At 32.5% G+C, this 21,678-nt stretch overlaps 1 protein-coding gene across 1 annotated transcript in view; it reads right to left on the reverse strand.

The window, feature by feature from the left end:
- LOC129220172 (protein slit-like) overlaps positions 1-21,678 on the reverse strand; it is a 442,768-nt gene that overhangs the window by 116,127 nt on the left and 304,963 nt on the right. Inside the window, exon 13 of the mRNA XM_054854526.1 lies at positions 3,325-3,396. Coding sequence (XP_054710501.1) covers positions 3,325-3,396 — 72 coding nt within the window. The remainder of the gene's footprint in view (positions 1-3,324; positions 3,397-21,678) is intronic.

Genomic DNA, 21,678 nt, shown 5'->3' on the forward strand with positions numbered 1-21,678 from the left:
AATATAATATCGAAAATACTGTAGATTAATTTTATGTAGGTACAAGCACATTTCAGGAAAATATAATTTTAACTGCTATGAAAATTATATTTGATTTTCGTAGTTTTTAAGCATACATCTTTAAAGCTAGTATTCAGATAGCCTTAGCAATAAAAAACGCTTAACAATATTAAAACTTATATATATTCAATGGGCTCGTTTCTGAAATTTTAAGAGTATTTTTTTCTGAAAGATCATGTTTAAAAACAAACGATCTGACTACTTTTTAAATAATTTGATTAAGTTTAATATTTTTTTAAAATTATTTTAATTGGTGCGTTTTCATTGTTTACGTTTTTGCCGATGACATCACAAATGATGAACTGCCATTCATTGGCACCATTCACAGAGCACAATATTTAATTCGCTTCCTTACTCACATGTACTGGCAACGATATGGTTGATAGCGTAGAGTGCAATATTTAATTCGCTTCTCGCTTATCATAACGCAGGGTTGGTAAAAAAAACCGGTTTTTTTCAAAAAAACCATAAAACCGTTTTTTTTGGGTTTAAACTTTTTTTGGTTTAAACCGGGTTTTTTTGGTTAAAATACTATTTGCGAGAAAAACAATTTTCGGAAGGTAATTAAGGTTCCATGTAATTAATAGTTATTCAACAGTCACATTATACCTAATTTCTTGATTAATTAAAGAGATTAGAACAAAATCTGGTAACTAAATTAAATAATTAAAATAGCTTTTTGCGGGGAAATATTGATTGAAATGTTTGACTTGATTAACATATTAGTATGCATGTTTATATAGACCCTTTTTGATACGAAATACTGGCTTCATTTGTGATTTCATCAAATGAAAGCCAGATTAGGTCTTTTTTTCTACCAGAATTAGACATTCTTTTTAAAACAATATGAGTAGGTAACTTTTGTAAACTGCACAGGTTAGCTAAGGCAAAGCAAATACCAAAATCCCAATTCCAACGAACGAAAGGGGGGAACAAAACTAAGAATTATCTGCACCCAATAGTCATAAAGCAGCATAGGTGTATACCAATCAAAATCTTTTGAGCACACAGAATCCAAAAAAAAAAACACCAATGGAGAGTGTAGTTTATATGTGAAGATTTATATATTTCTCAATCAATTTTTACACATACATTTGCATTTTGTTCTGGGAATTTAAAAATTTGTCTTTTAATCTTCCTACATTATAATATAAGGAACTATTATGTATCATAATATGAAGTATAAACTTTTTTTTTTAATTTGAATCAAAAAATATTATTTGTGTTCACCTGTAGAACAAATCTTAATTTTTAGGTGCAAACAATTAAGTTAGACTGTTGATTACCTTACAACTCAAAGTTAAAATTCCAGGAAAGAGCAAATAAATGGGCAAAAATGTCACACCCCTGCAACAGGAGTGAGCAATATAATGAATTGCATCTACAATAAAAGATTCAATCCTTAGTAAACCTTAACTAATCATGCAAATTAAGCATAATGATGGAAGTTGACTGAAATCTGCTTTATGGCACGTATATGAAATAAAAAATATATTAATATTTTTTTTCGATTAAAGCTTGTAATACATTTTGAAGAAGCAACTTTGCAATTTTAGTATTTATCTCTGCAACTTAGCTAGGAACTTAGCATAAATGGAATTTTACATTTTTCAATATGTGTGGGAAAATCAATGTAAACCTGTAAAATGGATTTTTTTTTCGGCTTTTTTTTTAAACCAATTGGTTTAAACCATGGTTAAAACCATGGTATAAACCAACGTGGTTTAAACCAAATAACCCTGTCATAACGTGGAAACGCGTTAGACAGATGCGCCAAAGCACATCATTTGTGACGTCATAAAGACCACACCTTATTTTCAAAATCAGACATTTAAAAAAAATAATTAAAAATTAAGCGTTGGAAAAATGAAGCGAAAAAAAAAACTTACATGTTTTTTTTTCCGCTTATTATATCAATTTCAGTGGCTTAAATAGTACTTTTGATAGAAGGAAACAACCCCATTGTATATAAAATCAAATTCAAACTGTCTATATTGCATAATGACTATACTGAAGCTGTATTAATCAATGAAATCAATGCATCAAAATTCAGCAGAGTAGTATTTCTCTTTTCAATTGCAGTAGACCCTCGTTTTACGAGGGTTTATTGTACGCGGATTCGATTATACGCTATTTAATATTTGACACCTTTATTTTATTTTACGCGGATGAGTTTCGGTTTCACGCGGATGCGGCAATGCACACAGATAATTTTTTCCCCTCTTTCAAAATTCAAACTCCTAAAGATTACACGTAATAAACTGCATTTTGGCGTGCTAATAATCGAGCTTGGGCCAACTGGAGACATTTTATGCAATTGGTTCAGAGTGCTCTCTTTCAAGAAGTAAAGTTATTGATCTCACACAGTTTAGAACTCACTGGAAGAAGAGCTTTTAGAAGTGACAAAGGCGGCCAAAACCAACGAGGATACCGACATCGGTGACACACAACCAAAAACGTTCACATTGAAAATTTTGAGCCATTCCTAGAGAATAGAAATGATCTTTATGATTTGTTAGTGAAGGAAGATTCTATCATAGAAATGACGCAAGTGCTCATGGATACGTTAATGTTCTGCAAAGAATTACAGAGAAAAATTCTTAATGACTGTCAAAAGACTATCATTGCCAGCTCCTCTTTATAAATAGAGCACGAGATTAATTTATGTTTTCTTTATACATGTTGTGCATAAAAATCGATATAAGTACACATTAAGCTCAATATACAATTAGTCATCACTAGAGTGAAGTAGTTTTTTTTATCTATGGAACCTAACCCTTATTCTTACACGAATATATAGCGGGTCTCAATTTACGCGTTTTCGATTTACGCGGCATTTCCGTGGAACGTAACCCCCGCGTAAAACGAGGGTCTACTGTAAAGTTTATCACATTTTCATCGGCATACTTACAATGTTAAGATTATTTTCTTCTTATTTTCAGCTTCAGCTCTTCTTTTTCAAGTTTTGTTTTTTAATGTGGAACAATAAAAAATAAAAGCTTTTTTTTATTTGTTCCACAATAACTTACCTTGAAATTTCGCAGTTATAAGTTATGTTTTTACCTTACACACGCTGATCTAACCATGTTAGTATTGATTTAGCATTAGTTCTTATCCCCATATCTTAAAGATATATATATATATATATATATATATATATATATATATATATATATATATATATATATATATATATATATATATATATATATATATATATATACAGTTAACTTTTAACATATAAAGAGAAAAATAGATACTTACAGCAAGTTAAGGTTGTGAAGATCAGTAAAAGTATCTTTCCTGAGGCAGGATATTTTGTTGGCGTTCAGTAATCTGGAACAAAAATAGTATAATATGAGAAAACTGATCAGTAAACGTAAAAGTACACAAGCAATCAACATAAAAGCAGAGCAATTTGCATAAAGTATCGACTTTCTAAAAAATTGTGTTAAAAAAAAAATGATTTGCACGTGTGTATACTAGGAGGTAACCTAGCACCCACCTTGCAACAGGGTGGTGAAGCTTTTATCTTCACTTTTACGTGATGGAGCCGTACCGTGTTGCACACCTCTCGCTATTTTTTAATATTAGCTAATAGTGTAATGATACAATCAGTTTCTACGTGAAGTTGTCTGCCGCTCGATTATTACTATTTTATTCTTATGAACCCAAAATAAGGACGAAATGGCAGTTTCTGGATGCTGCAACTGAGCTGTCCGATATATGTTTGCAGTTCAGCATAAAATCCTGCAATGGGATATTAATCTGTAGCTTTAAACTCCTATTAGTCTTTAAATTCTTAATTGTATTCAATTTCTATTTTAAAAGCGAATCAATTTTCTCTACATAGTTTGCTTTCAAAGCAGTTAAAAATTCCCAGCAATCATTTTTAACTTCTCAATGCTATTCAATCTATGTTTCCATTCAAAATACAAGAGAATTTAATTAATGAACGTTTTTGTCATAATTAAACTCAAAAGAGGAGTATCAATTTCTTTTAATTTGTTATGATAAGAAATGTAATGAGATAGTTTCATCACTCCCAGCGACAGGAGAATTGTTGAATAAAATCATTTTCAATTAACTTGAGTGGGCACAGACGTAGAAAAAGAAAACTTTCAATTAAAGTTATGTAAAAATAATTTCAAACATAATTAAAGTTAGAAAAGATTGAGGAATTTTTTGCGCAGCATGGCTTCCGATGGAAATTCAATCTGTCATTAATTATACCTTTCAAATTAAAACAAAGAAAGGATGCCATTTAAATATTTTTACAACGATGAAAAAAAAAAAGAGTACGACACATTGTCTTACTCACGCCACATGTTAGAACTTCGTTCAGGTTAAACTTCGTTCAAGTAGTAAAATTATTATTATTATTATATAACAAAAAAATCGTCTAGTTCAACTTTTTCTTGTAAGAGAAAAGTGTCTGTCAAAATTAGGCATGATTTAGTGTCTGAATGGGGTCGTTTCCGTAATTTTGAAAATACTTTTTTTCTGAAAGTGAAATAGCTTGCTTAAAGACATAGGATTTGACCATTTTTTAAATAATTTGACAAAATTTTTTACTTCTTAAAAATTATTTTAATCGGTGCGTAGATTCAATTTCATTTTTTATGCTTCTGCACATGCCATCACAAGTGTTGAAATGCCAATCACTGATGCCATAAGCGCCGAGCGCAATATTTAATTCGCATTTTTACTCACACGTACTAGGAACGATATGATTGATAGCAAGCGTAGAGCACAATATTTAATTCGCTTCTGAATCATCATAAGCTGGAAATGCGGTAGACAGCAAGCGTAAGCATTCAGCGCTCCATTGGAGTACGCGCCAAAGTTCATCACTTATGACGTCAGAAAGACTATGCCTTGTTTGAAAAATTGGACATCAAAAAATAAAAATGAAAATAAAATAAATAAATAAAAATCAAACGTTTTGAAAATACAAGATTTTCCTCGCTCCATGTTATTTTTTTGCTCATTCTATCAACTGTCTGCAGTAATCTGCAATTTGTGCTTTTTGACTTTGGAATAACGATCAAACATTTAGAAATATACTTGAACTTATTCTTTTGAAGAAAGCTTACTATCCAATGTTGTTAAAAATATCTCTCTATAATGAATTTTATTCGTTTCAACCAAAACCGTTCCATTCAATTATGCTTTTTAGCATTATCAAATAAGGAGGTTCAGGATAATAATACTGTCAGCTCAAAGCACAATATAAATTATTTCATTCCGAACTTCCAAATTCTTCGGGAAGTGGGAAATTGGTACCATTTATTAATCATAAACTCAGCTTAAAAGGTTTTTCTTGCCTGTCGTCTGCAACTCAGGAAAGTTAGTATTAGACCTCGAAGAAACTAAATTGATCCTGACGGCCAAGTTGCAGTTAATAAATGGAGTGAAATCCTCTTACGTCATATTTGACAAAAAGAACGAAGTGAAATATTTTTCAATTGCTACGGTTGGCAGGCTTAGGAACTCAGAGAGTTATTCGGTTGTATTTTTCACTTTGACAACTCATTTCTACTCAATGAAGTCCCTTTCTTTAGAAGCTGGACAGTAAAAAAATATTCGAATACAGATAATTATAATTTTTAATTCGAAAATAGAATGATATTATTCATAGCCGCATTTAAGGGGTACGCTTTTAGGGTTTAAAACTCCTCCGAAAATATTCAAAACTATTCCAAAATTGTTTTCATTGTCTTTTTTTGCTAAAACCCTTTTTTCACTGTTTCATTTTTTATTTATCTATTTATTCATTTATTTATTTTATGTTTTTTCAATTTTATTTAAAAAATAAAATTGCTATTATTGATGACTTGTAAAAACTCAGTTCTTTATCTGCAATGTTTATTTTTATCGTAGTTATTCGCAACTCCAGAGCTCGAACACGCTACCTTGCGGTGATTAACAATTCCACCGAAAAAGGTAAACATTCTGTTCCACGTATTTCATTTGGGGTAAATTATAGGCTTCAGACAGTTTATGGTTTAATGTAATTTCAAAGAAATAAAAAAGAAAGCTTCCCACAAACACGATGAAAAATTACTGTCATTCATTAAGCTTCAAAGCAAGCTATAAGTTACAGCACTTGTTTGTTTTACCCTTTTCATCCGCCATTAGACAGTGGCTGTAGGGCCCCTTTTAGCTTATTGGAGTTGCGAATTCTGAACATCATTTCCTACAAAACTTTAGTTTCATTCATATTTTTAAGACCTGGCGCTAACAAAAACATCAAAATTCTTTAAATTTAAAAGTACCAGACACTAAAACTTGCACATTTTTTAAGTGTCCAAAACAGAAGTTTAAGTAGCATTACGAGCATTTTCTCTTTTTCTTTTGAACCGACTTCAAATGAAGGCGGCTATTAGTTCATACCGTATGTATGTTTTTTTTTTTGTCCACTCATAGCGTCTCATCTAGCGAACCGATTTTGCTTAGGTCTTTTTTAAACTTTAGGACCTAAGTTACAAAGGTGTTACTTAGGTCCCACACCTTTGATTGACCATATCAGTTTTTTACTTCCTTTTACAAAAAAGGAAGTATTGTGTTCACAAAAAAATGTTCCCTCAAAAATCGGCCTTAATTCCCATTCTGCTCGCTCCCGAATGAATATTGATTTTTTTTTTCAACCCGACCACATGTAGATACATGCCTAAGAACGTATAGACAACTGAAGAATCCATTTTGACGATCCCCGAGTTAATTACAACGAGTTTTCTCGACTCTGTATGTGCGTATGTATGTGCGTATGTTTGTATGTATCTCGCATAACTCAAGAACTGCATGGCCTAGAAAGTTGAAATTTGGTACATAGACTCCAAGTGGGGTCTAGTTGTTCACCTTCTCTTTTGGTTGAATTCGGATGTTCCAAAAGGGATCTTTTATACCTTTTTGGGGTAAAATCATTGTTAATTTCAATGTAAACTCAAGCGGTGCTAAAATTTGGCAAACACTTGGCAATATATTGCCAAGCTTTTGGTCGCCAAGTTTTTTTGTCAACTTAGCGATGAATTTGGCGTTTTTTTTTTTTTTTTCAAATCTGGTTTCAATTTGGCCATATTTAGAGAGTTAACCATTGAATCACATAAAAACTGCCAATATTGCGAAAATTTATCTGTATAAAACGTTTTCTTTGCTTCGGTTCGCAACAAACTTGGGGTAAAAATATTTAAAGTGTTTCTTTGTTCACTCCGAGGCTTTAAATTGGAGTAAAAAAAAGACATGTGATGCACACATCAGCTCGTTAGAAAATGAGTTACGAGCAAAAACAGTAAATTCCATGCAATTTCTCTACTCACGGCCCTTAGCACTGACGTTTAAGCGTAAGCACCGTCTAGTGGGGCTATGCTATAATGCCCAGAAAGAGTAGCGTGCTACTTTTGACGGAGTTTACATTAGGGTCATTCTTTGCGAAATGAGCAAATCAGCTGTGGTTGACATGTCACAGATTTCAATGAAATTTTTATTTAATTAAATTATGCATATCTATAAGGGAATTCAAAGTTTGAAAGTTTAAAAACTGTTTGCTGCTTTGCTATTGAAATTAGAAGTTGATTACGCTAAGCCTAAATTTTCAGAGTTCATAGGCAGCCAGTTTGTGACTCAATAATTCCGTAAGTTATAAACGTTCACTTAAAAAATAAATATTTACACATTATATAAACAAATCTGTATTAGGAAAGAGCAAAGTAAAATTTATTAGATTTTTTTTTTTTTTTTGAACTTGAGATATTAACAAAGATCTTGCCAATTAACTTCAGATTTCAAATCACTCTTCTAGCTCTTTTAATGAAAAAATAACAGTAAAAATAATTCACATTGAAAAAATGTCTATAAGTAACTATCTGCTCTAACTTTGTCATTGTTTTTGAATTCCTTGATGACGAAATCGTACTTTAAAAAAATCAAAAATTTCCGAAATTTTCATTTTTTCCCTTTTATTTCAGATGCTTGTTTGAACATGAGGGAATGCTCTAAATTTACTCATTTTTGTATGTAACATATTGAAGTGGTTTTTAGATAATACTAAATTTTAATCATTGGAATTAGCGTATTTTTGTAACTAGAGTAACTTGAATTAAGGTAAAATTTCACTAGTTACGGCTATTTATTGTAAGGTTAGCAAGACTTAACAATTTCTTTCGTGTTTTATTTTTCAAAAGTATGTTTATGAAGTATTTGCCAAAATGTTTCATTAAATATTGTGAAGTGTATAATATTCCAGTATGCATAATTAAATATAATTGTGCTACTGAAAGTTGAATTTTCCTCTCCACCCGTGATAAAGAACAAGACTTAAGGATTATAGAACAACTCAAAGTTTCTAGAAAAGCTATCATGTCAACATAAGAACGTACTGAGTTTAAAGAGTAAGACAGAGGACCATCTCGTCTAATTCTCAATAGCATTTGATATTGGGTTATTAGAAATTTGTTTTATCCATGAATAAACATATTTGACAATATTATTTGGCTTTTCTTTCTAGAATAAAAATTGCCAGTTAAACAACATTTGCCACAGTGAATCTAATTTTCAATGGAAAGCAGATGGTTTTTCTTTCTGCTATCAATGGCAAAAGTGCTTATTATGGCATTCATGAAACTATCGAACTATTATCAGTCAGAATAAGTTTGCATACGACATACAATAATCCAGTTATAACTGCAAGACATATTCTCCTTCCGTCTGCCACAATTACAAATATTAGGTATTTTTTATATCATCAGTAAAAATTATCAATCTTGAAAGTTAGGTTTAATAATAATGTAATGAAGTACCCATAGCTATTTCGGAGATGAAATTATCATCGTTTCATCTCAATTAGTAATTGAACATCTACATTCCTTGTCTCACATTTATCTCAGTCATCAGTGAAAGGAGCATACGTTTGAAGAAAAAGAGCTTAGAAATCAGGCCTGAATCCAATGTCAGTAATTTTATTTGTTTGTTGCACATATAGCAACTATTTGTGGCTAGGTAATGTGTTTCTACACATTAATTTTATGCGTCTATATTTTTTCAGATAAGTGATTTTTTTTTATTTAGTGAATCCACATGGACCGTTACTGTAGTACACATGACCTATTAAAGATAATGCTTGTCTGGAACTACTTGAAAAATATATTAATGAACGTACTATTAATGTGTTCAAGTGGATTTTTCTACAAAAATTGAGCCACAAATTTTTAGGCAGATCGAAAAGGCTTTTGTAGAGTGCAAAAGAAAAAAAAATTCTTTTGATGCATTTGTTGAAGTTATTATTATTATTCTTACTGCTTAAGATATAAATTTTATCCACTAATTTTTTTCCTTATAAATTTCACATTATGCCAATACAGTTTTTAGAAATTGAAATGAATGTTAGATGTACTTGCTTTTGTATCATTTAGTCATTTATCTAGTACTTTGAATTCTTGTAATTTCACATAAAATACAAAGAAAATGCTATTGTTCTGAATTTATTTTAAGCTTGGAAATCAAAAACTAATTTTGAATTTCTTCAAGCAAATAGTGGAAGTACTGCTCTATATTCCTGCAAAATTTGAAAGTTTCCTAAAGTTTCCCTCATAAAAATATTTGTGCCTATGTAAAGGGGAAAATCATCAATTTACAAAATGTTACTAAGTTCAAAACTGATTTTGAAGACAAAGGAGTTAAAATGCAACTTCAAAAGTAAGGTATTTCTTTTATGACACAATATTGGGTATTAATTTCAGCACAACTAAGACATTCCTTAAATCTTGAGATTAAAAAATAAAATGCTTAATTATGAGAAAACTGAAATATTTTCAGTATTTAAAGCACGGTTAAAAGTTAACTACAATAAATTTGAAAAAAAAAAAAAAATACTGAAAGCAGATAAATTATCCTACTCTATAGATTACAACAATATCTAACTTTTATGTTTACATTAAATAGTTAATAAAATGCAAGCCTTCAAAAATGCTACATTTAGCATTTATGAGAATACTGTTCAATGTGCCCAATTTTCAATCACATGTAACTACTAAAATAAAAAATATTAAACCAAAATATTTTAGATGTTTCTATATAGGCATAAAAGGAACCTGTATACCGAATTTCATAAAAATCTGTTACCATGTGGCCACCACTTTTTTTTGTCATTTTTGCTCATTTCGTATGGAATGACCCATTAATAAATGCATGATTTTTAATTCAGCTCTGTGTTAGTGTTGTTCCACCGCATTTCGTGAAAAAATTATAAAATAGTTTAAAAGAGTTTAATGGACTCAGTTATACAACAGTTGTGGTATTGTTATCTCATGCCAATAGTAGATAACAGAACCAAAATAAGAAGACATGGGATTTTCATCACGAGTAACTTGTATTTCTGTGAAACATAAATTAGTTGAGGAAACCTTTTAGGTGCATTGATAAGTTTTTTAAAGTATTGGGCATTTATATGACGATTTGTGATGATTACATCATACTATTTCCGAAATGCATTTACAGTAAAATGAGTGAAATAAAATAATTTTAGTAAAAAAAAAAAAAATAGAACAGACTCCAAAACTGCAGCTAAAAATTGCAGTAAAAAGTAAAAAGTATTTTATTCTTTGAACGCCATCAATACTACTTTTAAACACATATTTTGAAATCGGCGCAAAAACAATAGATAAAATCATACTTAACCAAAATTTAATTACTTCAAGTTGCAATGGACCCAGGTTTTTCAACAGAATTCGCATACATTACATTGATAAAAGCCTATGGTATAGCGGTATAAATGCTTCGTTCTGAATTTTGACTGATTTTTATGAAAAAAAAAACAAACGAAATATTTTTATACATCGTTTTCCTCTTCTTTTTGGCACCGACTTCAAAATATATGTTTAAAAGTAGTATTGATGGTGTTCAAAGAATAAAATTATTTTTTTCTTTTTAGAGCAATTACTAGCTGCAGTTTTAATGTCGGTTCTACTTTTTATTTAAAATTATTTCATTTAATTTATTAAATAGACATCACATATTTAACTGGGGTGACTTAATGTAATGTGCACATCGAATTTTTCTTCTTCATTTAATAGATGCGTCACCTTTTATATTTGCTCAAATTAATGTCCTTAAAGTAGCATCCTCTCATTTAAACAGCCTGCTGTAACAAAAACCAAGAGAATATGCGAATAAAATCGAATTTCAAGATCAATAGGTTTCATGAGAATTGCGTAGTCCGAAATTGTGAACACCAACGTAACGCTGCCTTTTTATCAGCAGCTAATCAACAAATCGCATATTCAATTCCGCTATGAGTGTAAATTTATAATTTTTGGATTTTATGACGGTATTGCAATGCTAATATGCAGGACTTTGAAATTTTGGTTAATTATTTTTCTACACTTGAAACAATTAAAAGTTTTTGTTTGTTAATGTTCATTATTTTGCGTTTGTTAGCACACACAACACTTTTTTGCTTAAAAAAATGACCTGCTCATTTTAAATTCCAAAAAAGAACTTTTCTAATGATCCAAATAATAGTCTATGGTTGGGAAAGTATAATTTTTACTATGTTTTGTGCTCCGTTGCTGCTGAAAATATATGTTCTGAAATCAAAAAAAAAAAAAAAAAAAAAGCGAAAAATTGAAAACTTGTGGGCTAGTGTTATTCACCCATAGTTAAACGCTGAGCTATTCGCTAAAAGAAGAGCGGCATTCGGCAGCAAATTACAGACTGCAACCGTCCGACTGGCGTCGTCGCCTTAGACCACATACAGCCGCAATCACCCAATGCTTTTACAACAATACTTTAAAAATCTCCATTCATAAAAGATTCTTTATTCTATGTCTTCAGATAAAGGTTTTGCCTTTTATTTCTTGAATGAAAATATAGTGCTGCAATTATTGTTGTTGTTTAAAATATGCAGATTTTTTTTTCCAGGTTTCTTTTTATAACATTTGAAAAAATAGATTTCTTTTTCATGGTTTTCTGAAGATAATAAATATTTTAGCAACTGGAGAGAGGGTTAGAGATGCGTGCGATCGTTTTAAGTTCATAATTGAGGATCGAGGCTAAAATTTCAATAGGTGTCAAACGATACCAAAGTGGCAGTCGCTACTGCGCTTCTGCTTAGTAAATAGTTTCCTCTGTAGCTAATAGAACTGTCCATAATAACGTCACATTTTTATCAACATATTTTGCAACGCGCTCAACCTTTGTCAAACTGCCACACTTCACCTTTTCTACTCCCCTCCTTCGTCACAAGTCGAGATATATTGCATAAACATTGTAGCAAAAACTTTTTTTCAACCAAAATAGGTGATGTCACATTTCATATCACCCCTTCGCTGTCCTTGTCACAAAGTGATAAACTTTCAGAAATCCCCCTCTCTCCTCAATAACGCTTGACATTTTTCTGAAAACCCCCAGAGGGGCTGTCAACGAATGATGTCCCGAAGTCACGCTTTGAAAGAGGATTCGTGAAATTGTGACAATTAGTGAGAAGGAGGAGGGAAGGGGTTACAAGAAGTGTGACATCAGGCATTTTTACAAAAATATCTTCATGAAAAATCGAGTGACAAGTGACAGGGATATATGATGAAGTGTGATACTAACCGTCAAAGGAGGGAGGGGGGTCAAAAATGTTGAGAAAAAAAAAGTGTGACATCATTTATGGAAAGCCGTAACGCGTTTTAGCTACTTGAGTGGAATTCTCACATAAAAGAATAATTTTTATGTAAAAATGGTCAAAGATTTCCTATTCAAATTATCCTTCGTATTACTTCTGCAATAGCTTAGGTGTTAAAACAAATGCTTACGAAATATATCATAGTAAATAAATGACTACGGGCGCAAAAAAAAAAAAAAAAAAAAAAAAAAAAAAAAAACTCAGTGAAATTTATCAGAATTACTCGCACACAAACACACTTCTTTTATTTATTTAAATCGGTTTTAAAAAATATACTCACGACGACAGAAGATGAATTATTTACATATTCTTTTAATAGCGCAGATGCAAGTTCATTTGATCGACTTTATCACCAGTTAAAGTCTCAGGCACCTAAACATCTACACACGTCGCACGTCGCGAAATCCAAATCTCCTGCGATTAAATCTTACTTCTATTAAAAGCATCTGTCAAAGCAAAACCCAGATTTGAACATTAAATCTCTCTTTGACGCGATAAAATCAATATTTCCTTTCACGGTCAATTTATCACGAGATTGTTTCTACAAGCTGGTCCTCTCGTTCAGATCATTATCATCCGGTGGTGCCGGCTGACATTACGTTTGGCACTGAATTAATTCTCTTTCGGCTCTTTGTTGTTACAGAGTTCCACAGATTAAAAACATGAAAGTATATTTTCCTTCCGTGTCGAAATGATGGCTTAAAGAACTGTTTCACATATTTAAGCCTTGACAGTAAACGTTCATTTTTTGGTGTAATAATATGTTATCTGTGGAAGTTCTTTTACTGGAATTACGCAGTGCCATTTTCTTGTGTATGTGGTTTTTTTTTTCATCTCTCCTATGAAGATCCCAGGGGGGAAAAGTTTCTTTCTTTCTGAACGGGTGCTATAGGCTATTTAGCCTTTGCAGAGCAAGTGCGATCCCCGATATGGTATCCAGCTTTTCATGTGCCACCATAATGGCGTGGATGTCAAAGGCACAATTAACTTTGACGCCCAGTTTTCACCAGATGGAGGCACCTAGGTTCTTTTCGATGCGAAACTGCATTAAGGATTTAATATTGCCGACGGCATTTAAAGCCAATTGAACACCCAATGCATCTTTTACAAGCCGCATACGACTTGGGTGCTGACGATTTCATACATTTCGAAAATCCACCGACTGGTCACTTTGGATTAGAATTCAAGACCACACGGCGCGGAAATCCAACGTCTTACCATCATTCAACCCGGTCAACAGGGGAAGAAAAAAGTTGAGAAACAGTACATTATTTTGTTTGTGAGTTATTTATGCTACATTCAGACTTCACTCTGTCGGGCAATTTTACTTAGGTTAACTGATTGTTAATCTAGTCTTTGTCTCTTCTCGTGGCATTATGATGAATAAAATTAAGTAAAATTTGAATAGAAAGAACGAACTAAATACAAATGTTAATATTTACACATGCACCAATTAATCCGCCGTTGCACAGGTATTTATAACATCCAGACAATCAAAATCCTAAGATAATAAAAACTTTCTCTTTAAATTCCACATCTGCTACATTAATACATTAATAACTACTCTTCCGCCTTACATATTTTAGGTAAGCACTCGCAATAGAGTTTCGATATGATTAATATGTTACGTATTAACATAATATAGTTCCTTTCCTTGATAGAATTTTTACATGTTTTTTTTTTTGAGCAATCACGATTGCTTATTGCTTTTATTTGACCGTTTTTGGTGTCCGTGCCTTTTTCAACTTGGACCAGAAGTCTTTGCAGCACCACCGCCCACCGTCCTCTGCTGGCGGCGCGGCGCGGCTGCTCCGGTTTTGAGCTATCCGATCTCCTGGTCTGAGGCGTCTACACGCACGTTCACACACATACACACACACGACTTCACACACATACACTCACACACGCCTACGTGTATACACACAGGTCTACGCACACACACAACTATGCAGACGTAACCGCCCAGGAGGAGAGGCAGGCTTGGGGGGGGGGACAGGAGCCGTTTCTAGAAACAATAACTCCAATGAGTAGGATCCTGTCTCAGTTCGTGATTGCGACAAACCTAATTTAGATTCAAAATTTCAAAATTCAATTTTTTTTTTTTTTTTTTTTTTGAGAATTGAAGCTTACCAAAACAATAAAGAAATGTGTTTGTCTAGCAAGAGCAATTTTATTTAGCGCAATAGTTCCATTAATCAGTTCATGAAAATAAAATTCAATTAAAACTGAGAAAAAAGCACCATACATTAAATTGATAACTATTTCAATTTAATTCACTTTTCACGTTTTTTGCCCACCAATAAATCTCGTGCAAACGGTAAAAAAAATTATACGCATAGCTTTAAAAGTTCAGTTCAGAAAACTTAAAAATGCTTATAACTCCTCTCCAAATTTATATATTGATGCATCGATTTTCAGTACAAAGACGAAACTTGATCTGTGCGTTCACCTGGGGTAGTTTTTTCCCATGCTTTCCAGTGGAACCAAACTAGAAACAATACACGCTCAATAATCATTTGCACAAAAAGCAATTTTATACAAATTTTCTGTCGTAAAATTTAAATTTAAGCACTTTGGAAACTCTTTTAAATTACGAATGAACCCCTATGTGAATTCATGGAGATCAAAGTACCGTGTATCGATCTAAATTCTATCTCTAAACTTCGTCCTTAGCAAAGATATGAAGTAAACTGAGACTTTGTTAACGGAAAATAGACACAAACATGCAAAAAACCGATTTTATTTCCTTTGGTTTCTCCAAGTAACTCACGTGTTACTTGGAGGAAGTCATTCCAAGTAACTCGTGAGTTACTTAGAGTGAGTTACTATGGAGACGGTAAACATCTCTTCATATTTCAGACTACTGTGCGAAATTTGAAGCTCTCAGTAGCTAAGGCTCTACGTTTCAGCTTCATTTGTTATTGATACACATATTTTTATACAAGTAAAATGATTTTTTTTCATGAGTTCTGCGATCGTAATAAAAATTATAATCGGTATAACCTAATCGTTATCGATTACATAATTTTCTAGCTGTAATCGTAATTACTTTTTGGCTAAGAACTTATGCTCGTAATCAAAATCGTAATCGATTTCATTTCCTCGTAATTGACTCTAAGCCTGATTGGTGATTGATATATATATATATATATATATATTTTTAAAAACACAAGTAAAAGAAAATTTTTCATGAATTCTGCAATCGTAATCAAAATCTTAGTCGGCAAATCATAATCGCAATTGGTTACATATTTTGCAAACTATAATCGTTGCTTTGATCGCAATTACCATTTGGTTACTTAACCATAATCGTATTCTCCTATTTTTTGCGCTTGCAGTCATAACCGTAATCGATAACATTTTCTCGTAATTGATTCCAAGCGATCCTGATAGTGAAAGTTTTACAAACCTAGTTTGAACTTCTCAAACGTAAGGCTTAAGGGAGAGGATAAAAGTATCAAATTTTATTTCAATTCTGACAAGAATTCCGCTTATGAGTTGCCATCCATCGAAACATCTAGACTTAACTACCCATCACTTAGTTTTTCGTCAATAAAGACTTCAAGCTCTTGGGTGAAGCTTAGAAATACGTTTCTGCCAAAATTCAGAAGAATAAATCTTTCCTTAAAAAGCGTTCTACGTACTAATCAGTGTAAGCTTCATCTTTCTAACAATATTATTCGAGCCGGAAGAAAATTTACATTCCGCACGTCGAACAGAAGAAAAATGAAAAGGCGGTACGAATAAAAATATGACGCTTTAATAACCTAGGATAGCTTATATATATGTCGAAATAATTAAAACTTCGCCTCTGCCTAATATTCCATTCCTTCTACCTTCCAAGACTTGGAGATCGTTCGAGTCAAAATCGCCGGGAGTCATTTCCAGATCCTGTCGACAGGCATTAAATGCATGTTAATGAAAATTGTCTTCTAATTGAGCAGAGAAAATGTTTACTCACGCAAGTTTTTTGCTAATTTATCGGTTTTTAATGCTGATGACTAGAAAAATTATTGGAGGTGATAAATCAAAGTATTTCATGATACATTGTCGCTTATTTTGTTTTGGCGGTTTTATTTTTTCATCTCTTTATTATTAGAATTTTCTGTTCCGACTTTGGATTACGTAGTATGTAAGTTACGAAATTCAATGTAGGTTAATGTGGGGACAAAGTGAAATAACAAAATATTTACTCGGCTTTAAGTGCCACCTATATCTAGTAATATTCTTTTATTTACTCATTCCTTTGATTAAAAATGTCTTTAACAGTCGAATAGAAAATATTTCATCAGAAAATACGTTTTCACTTTGCCCCATGAAAAAAGAAATGAAAAATTTCCACCTTTCTTTGGAGGTACAAATTTACTGCCAAAAATTGAAAATAATGTTTTGAATGCAAGTTTTATTCTTCCTTTATATACCCTAATTTTTAGAACGAATTTTCGACTTGTTTATTTTGAAAAAGTAAGTTATGTTGACTATTTCAATTTGCCCTACATTCCTCCACTGGTAGAGGAAAAAAAAGGAAACACACATTTCTGTATTGAGTTTTTCAAACTCTTGCACAATTTTCACCCCTCGATCGATAATGAACTGGTTATATTGCGTCATGATTTTCAAAACTTCTGTAAGATTAAATATTTTAAATATGTTCTATTGCAATAGATTCTTTAGAAATCTCTATTGAATTATCCGGTTGGTATGATAATCCGCTGTACTAAATGTAAAAGATCCCACAATGATTATACATTTTAAAAATCAACTATTAACTTCTACAGAAGTGGAAAATGCAGATGTTAAATCAGGTGAAGAAGAGGTTTTCGACAAGGAAAAAAAGGGAAAAAAAATGTTGAAGGAAGCTAAAAATGACTTTGAAGGATGTTTCACGAAAATAAAGAAGGATTGAAAGCAAATGATTGTAGGTGAACTTTTAAGTTTCGAGTAAACTGCGTGTGAAGTTGAAACCGCAGATAGGGTTTCCTTGGAAAAAAAATGCTGAATCATGCTGTATAGTAGCACTTACCCAGGGACGGCATTTCACCATTTCATTTGGGGGGTCGAGTTTCTTAAATATGTATAACTAATGTGACCAGACGTCCCGCTTTTGGCGGGACAGTCCCGCTTTTTGTCTTACTGTTCCGTTACTGGAATGTCCCGCCAAAATGTCCCGCTTTGCCGAAAAAGTCCCCCTTTTTTTGTTTAAATTCCGTCACACTAGAAATATAACATACAATCTAGATTTTTTAAACGTTTTTTCGATTTTTTGCTGTCAGTAAACGTAAGAACACCATGTAAAATGTTATTCTTTACTGTTTAATACGCTGAACTACTTTAACCATGATTTGGATTGAAGAGGAGGAGCTGTTAAACGTCAGGTGTTGGCAATATTCTTTACATCAATATTATTAAATTATTTTCAACTTGAGTTCTTTATTGGTACATTTGAGTTATTTCTTGGCATTTTTCTGTTACGTAAAATATTAAGCCTGTGGAAAAAAAAAACTACACTACCCCCCCCCCCGTCATGTGTCCTGATTTTTAGCTTGAAAAATCTGGTCACATTATGTATAACCCCAAAGCGAAACCAAACACACATTAGCTAACAAGAAGTTGTAATAAAATCGGTTTAGTATAAATAAAATTAGTGTTTAGAAACAATTAAAATTTTGACTCATTGACTAAAAAGTTATCATACAAAACATCTCGCTACTAAACTTTTTATACTTTTTGGAAAAGTTATAATGCATGATTTTTGGAATTCGGAAGAGCAGGGAATCGTGTTACTAATCTATCAGTGCCCAATGTCGTGCTGTTTTGCCAGTTTAGCTAATTGGAAAAAGTGTTTTTTTTCCCCTTTGTGCTTCGAAAATATTTCTCTAACCTCCTGAGACATAAAAAAAATCTTTCTCTACTAGCTGAGCTGATTGTAATAGTTAAAAAATAATTGAAGTAACAAAGTTATGTATGAAAACACTTTTTATATCTTGCTATTCAAAATTACCCAGGCTACTTCAAAAACTGTGAGGGGCTTAAACTTTTCATCATTGAATAATCTAGTCATATCGACGCTCTCAGTTTCAATGAGATATTATCTGCCTCCAGCTCTGTTATTCACTATTCCAGACTTATGAGTCCATAACAAGGACGAAACTGCAGTCTCTGGATGTGAAAACCATTCTGTCGGCATATTGACTGTAATTTTTCGTGCCTCATGCTAAAAATTTTACTCACTGTTTGATAGAGTAAAGAATTTTTCAAAAACCTTTTCCCGATGCAAACAAATTAGATAAAAATTCAAACGAAGTCATACATGCTAAATTGAATGAGCTTTTTCACCATTGAAAGAATTGTTTTGCAATAATTCTTCCAGTCGTTAAATCACTGCTTTGAAGTTATAGAGAAATGTTTTTATCGTTTTAACTCTTGAAGATTATCTTGTGTCACTCCGCGATTGCATAATTATAGAGCCCCATAAAAAGTATTTGGTTGATATGTCATTTTTTATTCAATAATCACATACATTTTTCAGAAGTTTCTATGAAAGCATTACAATGTATTGAGCAGCTGAAACGTGTTTCTAGTTCTAGTAGAAAAAAGCGATGAACACTCATTAAATAAATATACACTTAAAAAATGAACGTAAAAGTGAATGTAAAATATTAAGGAATTTTCTTGTGAAAACCATGCAGCCACACCACTTTTCACGGGCCTCTCATATTGGACATACCATCACTGGGCACACAAGTGTGAAGTATTTAGCCTATATGAGGCAATGTCTTCTTTAGTTAAAATTAACCATGGTTCTCTATCAGTTTTCTATGTTCTGAAAAAGCCGAAAATACTTCATGAATTTCTAAGTCATCATCCAAATGACGAAAAACACTTTTTCTAGTCTGAGAATGTGTCGAATTTCATCAAATAGTTGCTGAGAACCAGCGAGATTTCCTATAATGAACATTGATTTCCGACTTACATAAGTTGAATTCACCCATTTTCTATCATTCTGCTCAAAAAATTTGGGAGTGCGACCGCCCCCTCTTGACCCCCCTATTTGCCGCCCCTGCACTTACCTGAGCTCCTATTTGGTACTATCTCTTGTCCCCAAAACAGAAGAGAGTTTCTCCTACTATTTGTACTAGTTATCTCCAGATTTTTAATTTGGCACTTACATCCCTTTGCGTCTAGGTGCTTCATATCATTCCGAAAGTGGCTAAGCAGTAAGACACACCGACTCAGCTTCCAGGGCAAAAATATATAAGTACAGTCAACTCTCGAACTCGAAGCCTTATAACTCGAATATTCCTCTATCTGGAAATTTTCATTAGGTCCCAAAATAATTTAGTGTTTTCAATACTAAGTTGCCTCTATATCTCGAATGTACTCCTTTTAAGCTGAAGTTTTAACGAGAGTTTCATTCTATTTTATTCCTAAAAATGCAGCCAAAATTTAAAAGAAGTGTCCCCCCCCCCCACTTTAACACTTTGTTTTGCTTATCCGCTTGTGTAAGGAGTATACTATAGTTACAATAGCGCTCCTTAATGCACACAGGGTTGCAAGAATGAGCAATAGACGATTGCCTTAAGCCAAAATTTTATTGCTAGTTAGTTTTTGAAAAACTTAAAATTTTGGCAAAATTTAAAAAAAAAAGTAGCCCCTTCTATTTCCTGGATGACTCAAATAATCCACTATTTGTGACTTTGGTCTGTTCTAAAAAGCTGCCAAAAATATTTAACTTGCTAATTTACCAGAATACCAGCTTGATTCCAAAGAATTGAACAGTAGGACTGCAGAATAATTGAACAGCTGCTGACTTTTTCCGATACGGGACCACTCAAGTATACTTTGTAAAAGCAAATTCGGAATATGATTCGTTCAGCCAACTTCGAAAGTCAAACTAAAGCAGTCAATCGCTGCATGAAGCTTTTATTAATAAGCGTAAGAAAGCTGGTCAAAACTACAAGTAACAAAAATTATAAAAAAAGATAAAAAAAAAAAAAAAAAAAAAAAAAAAAACAAGAGCTTAATTGCTATTATAAATGATGAAAGTAGAGATGAAGTGCTACAAACACAGACGAAGTTAATAACTCCCCCCCCCCCCACCCCCACCCCCAAAATAGCAATTGTAGTGCTGGTTTCATGCCAAAAGCAACAGCAGCAAAACTCTCTGAGCCCGCGATTTGTGCCTGCTGACAAATATGAAATATTGTAAGAATGCGTAAAAACATGAACCATGAGTTATTTATTTTTTTATTTTTATTTATTTATTTATTTATTTGCTACTGCTCCCCAGTCAGATTAAATATTCTGAAAATCTTTTTAAACCATCAACATTCGACTACAATAATGAGACAAGGTAATATTTCCTAAAACTCAACATATCACAAAACTTTCAGCAAAATAAATTTAATTTCAACGTGCTGATGTGTGCATCACATGTTCTCCTTTTACACCAGTTTAATGTTATTTCCCTAATATTGCAATTTTAATATGATTCAATTGTTAACTCTCTAAATATCACCAACAGTAGCTAAATTAAAACCAGATTTTTTTAAAAAAAATCGCCAAATTGGTCGCCAAGTTGACGACAAAACTTGGCAACCAAAAGACTGGCGATATATCGCCAACTATCCGCCAAATTATAACACCACTTGAGTTTGCATCGAAATTAACAATGATTTCCCCTCAAAAAGGTGCAAAAGACCCCTTTAGAAACACCCGAATGCAACCAAAAGGAGAGGTGCACAACTAGACCCCACTATTAGTCTACTCACCAACTTTCAACTTTCTAGGACATACCGTTCTTGAGTTATGCGACATACATACGCACATACGTACGTACATACAGACGTCACGAGAAAATTCGTTGTAGTTAACTTGGGAAACGTCAAAATGGATATTTCGGCCGTCTATAACTTCTTAGGTATGTATGCACGTGTGGTCGGGTGGGGAAAAAA

This window comes from Uloborus diversus, chromosome 4 (assembly GCF_026930045.1).
Source record: "Uloborus diversus isolate 005 chromosome 4, Udiv.v.3.1, whole genome shotgun sequence".
Classification (NCBI taxonomy): Eukaryota; Metazoa; Arthropoda; class Arachnida; order Araneae; family Uloboridae; genus Uloborus; species Uloborus diversus.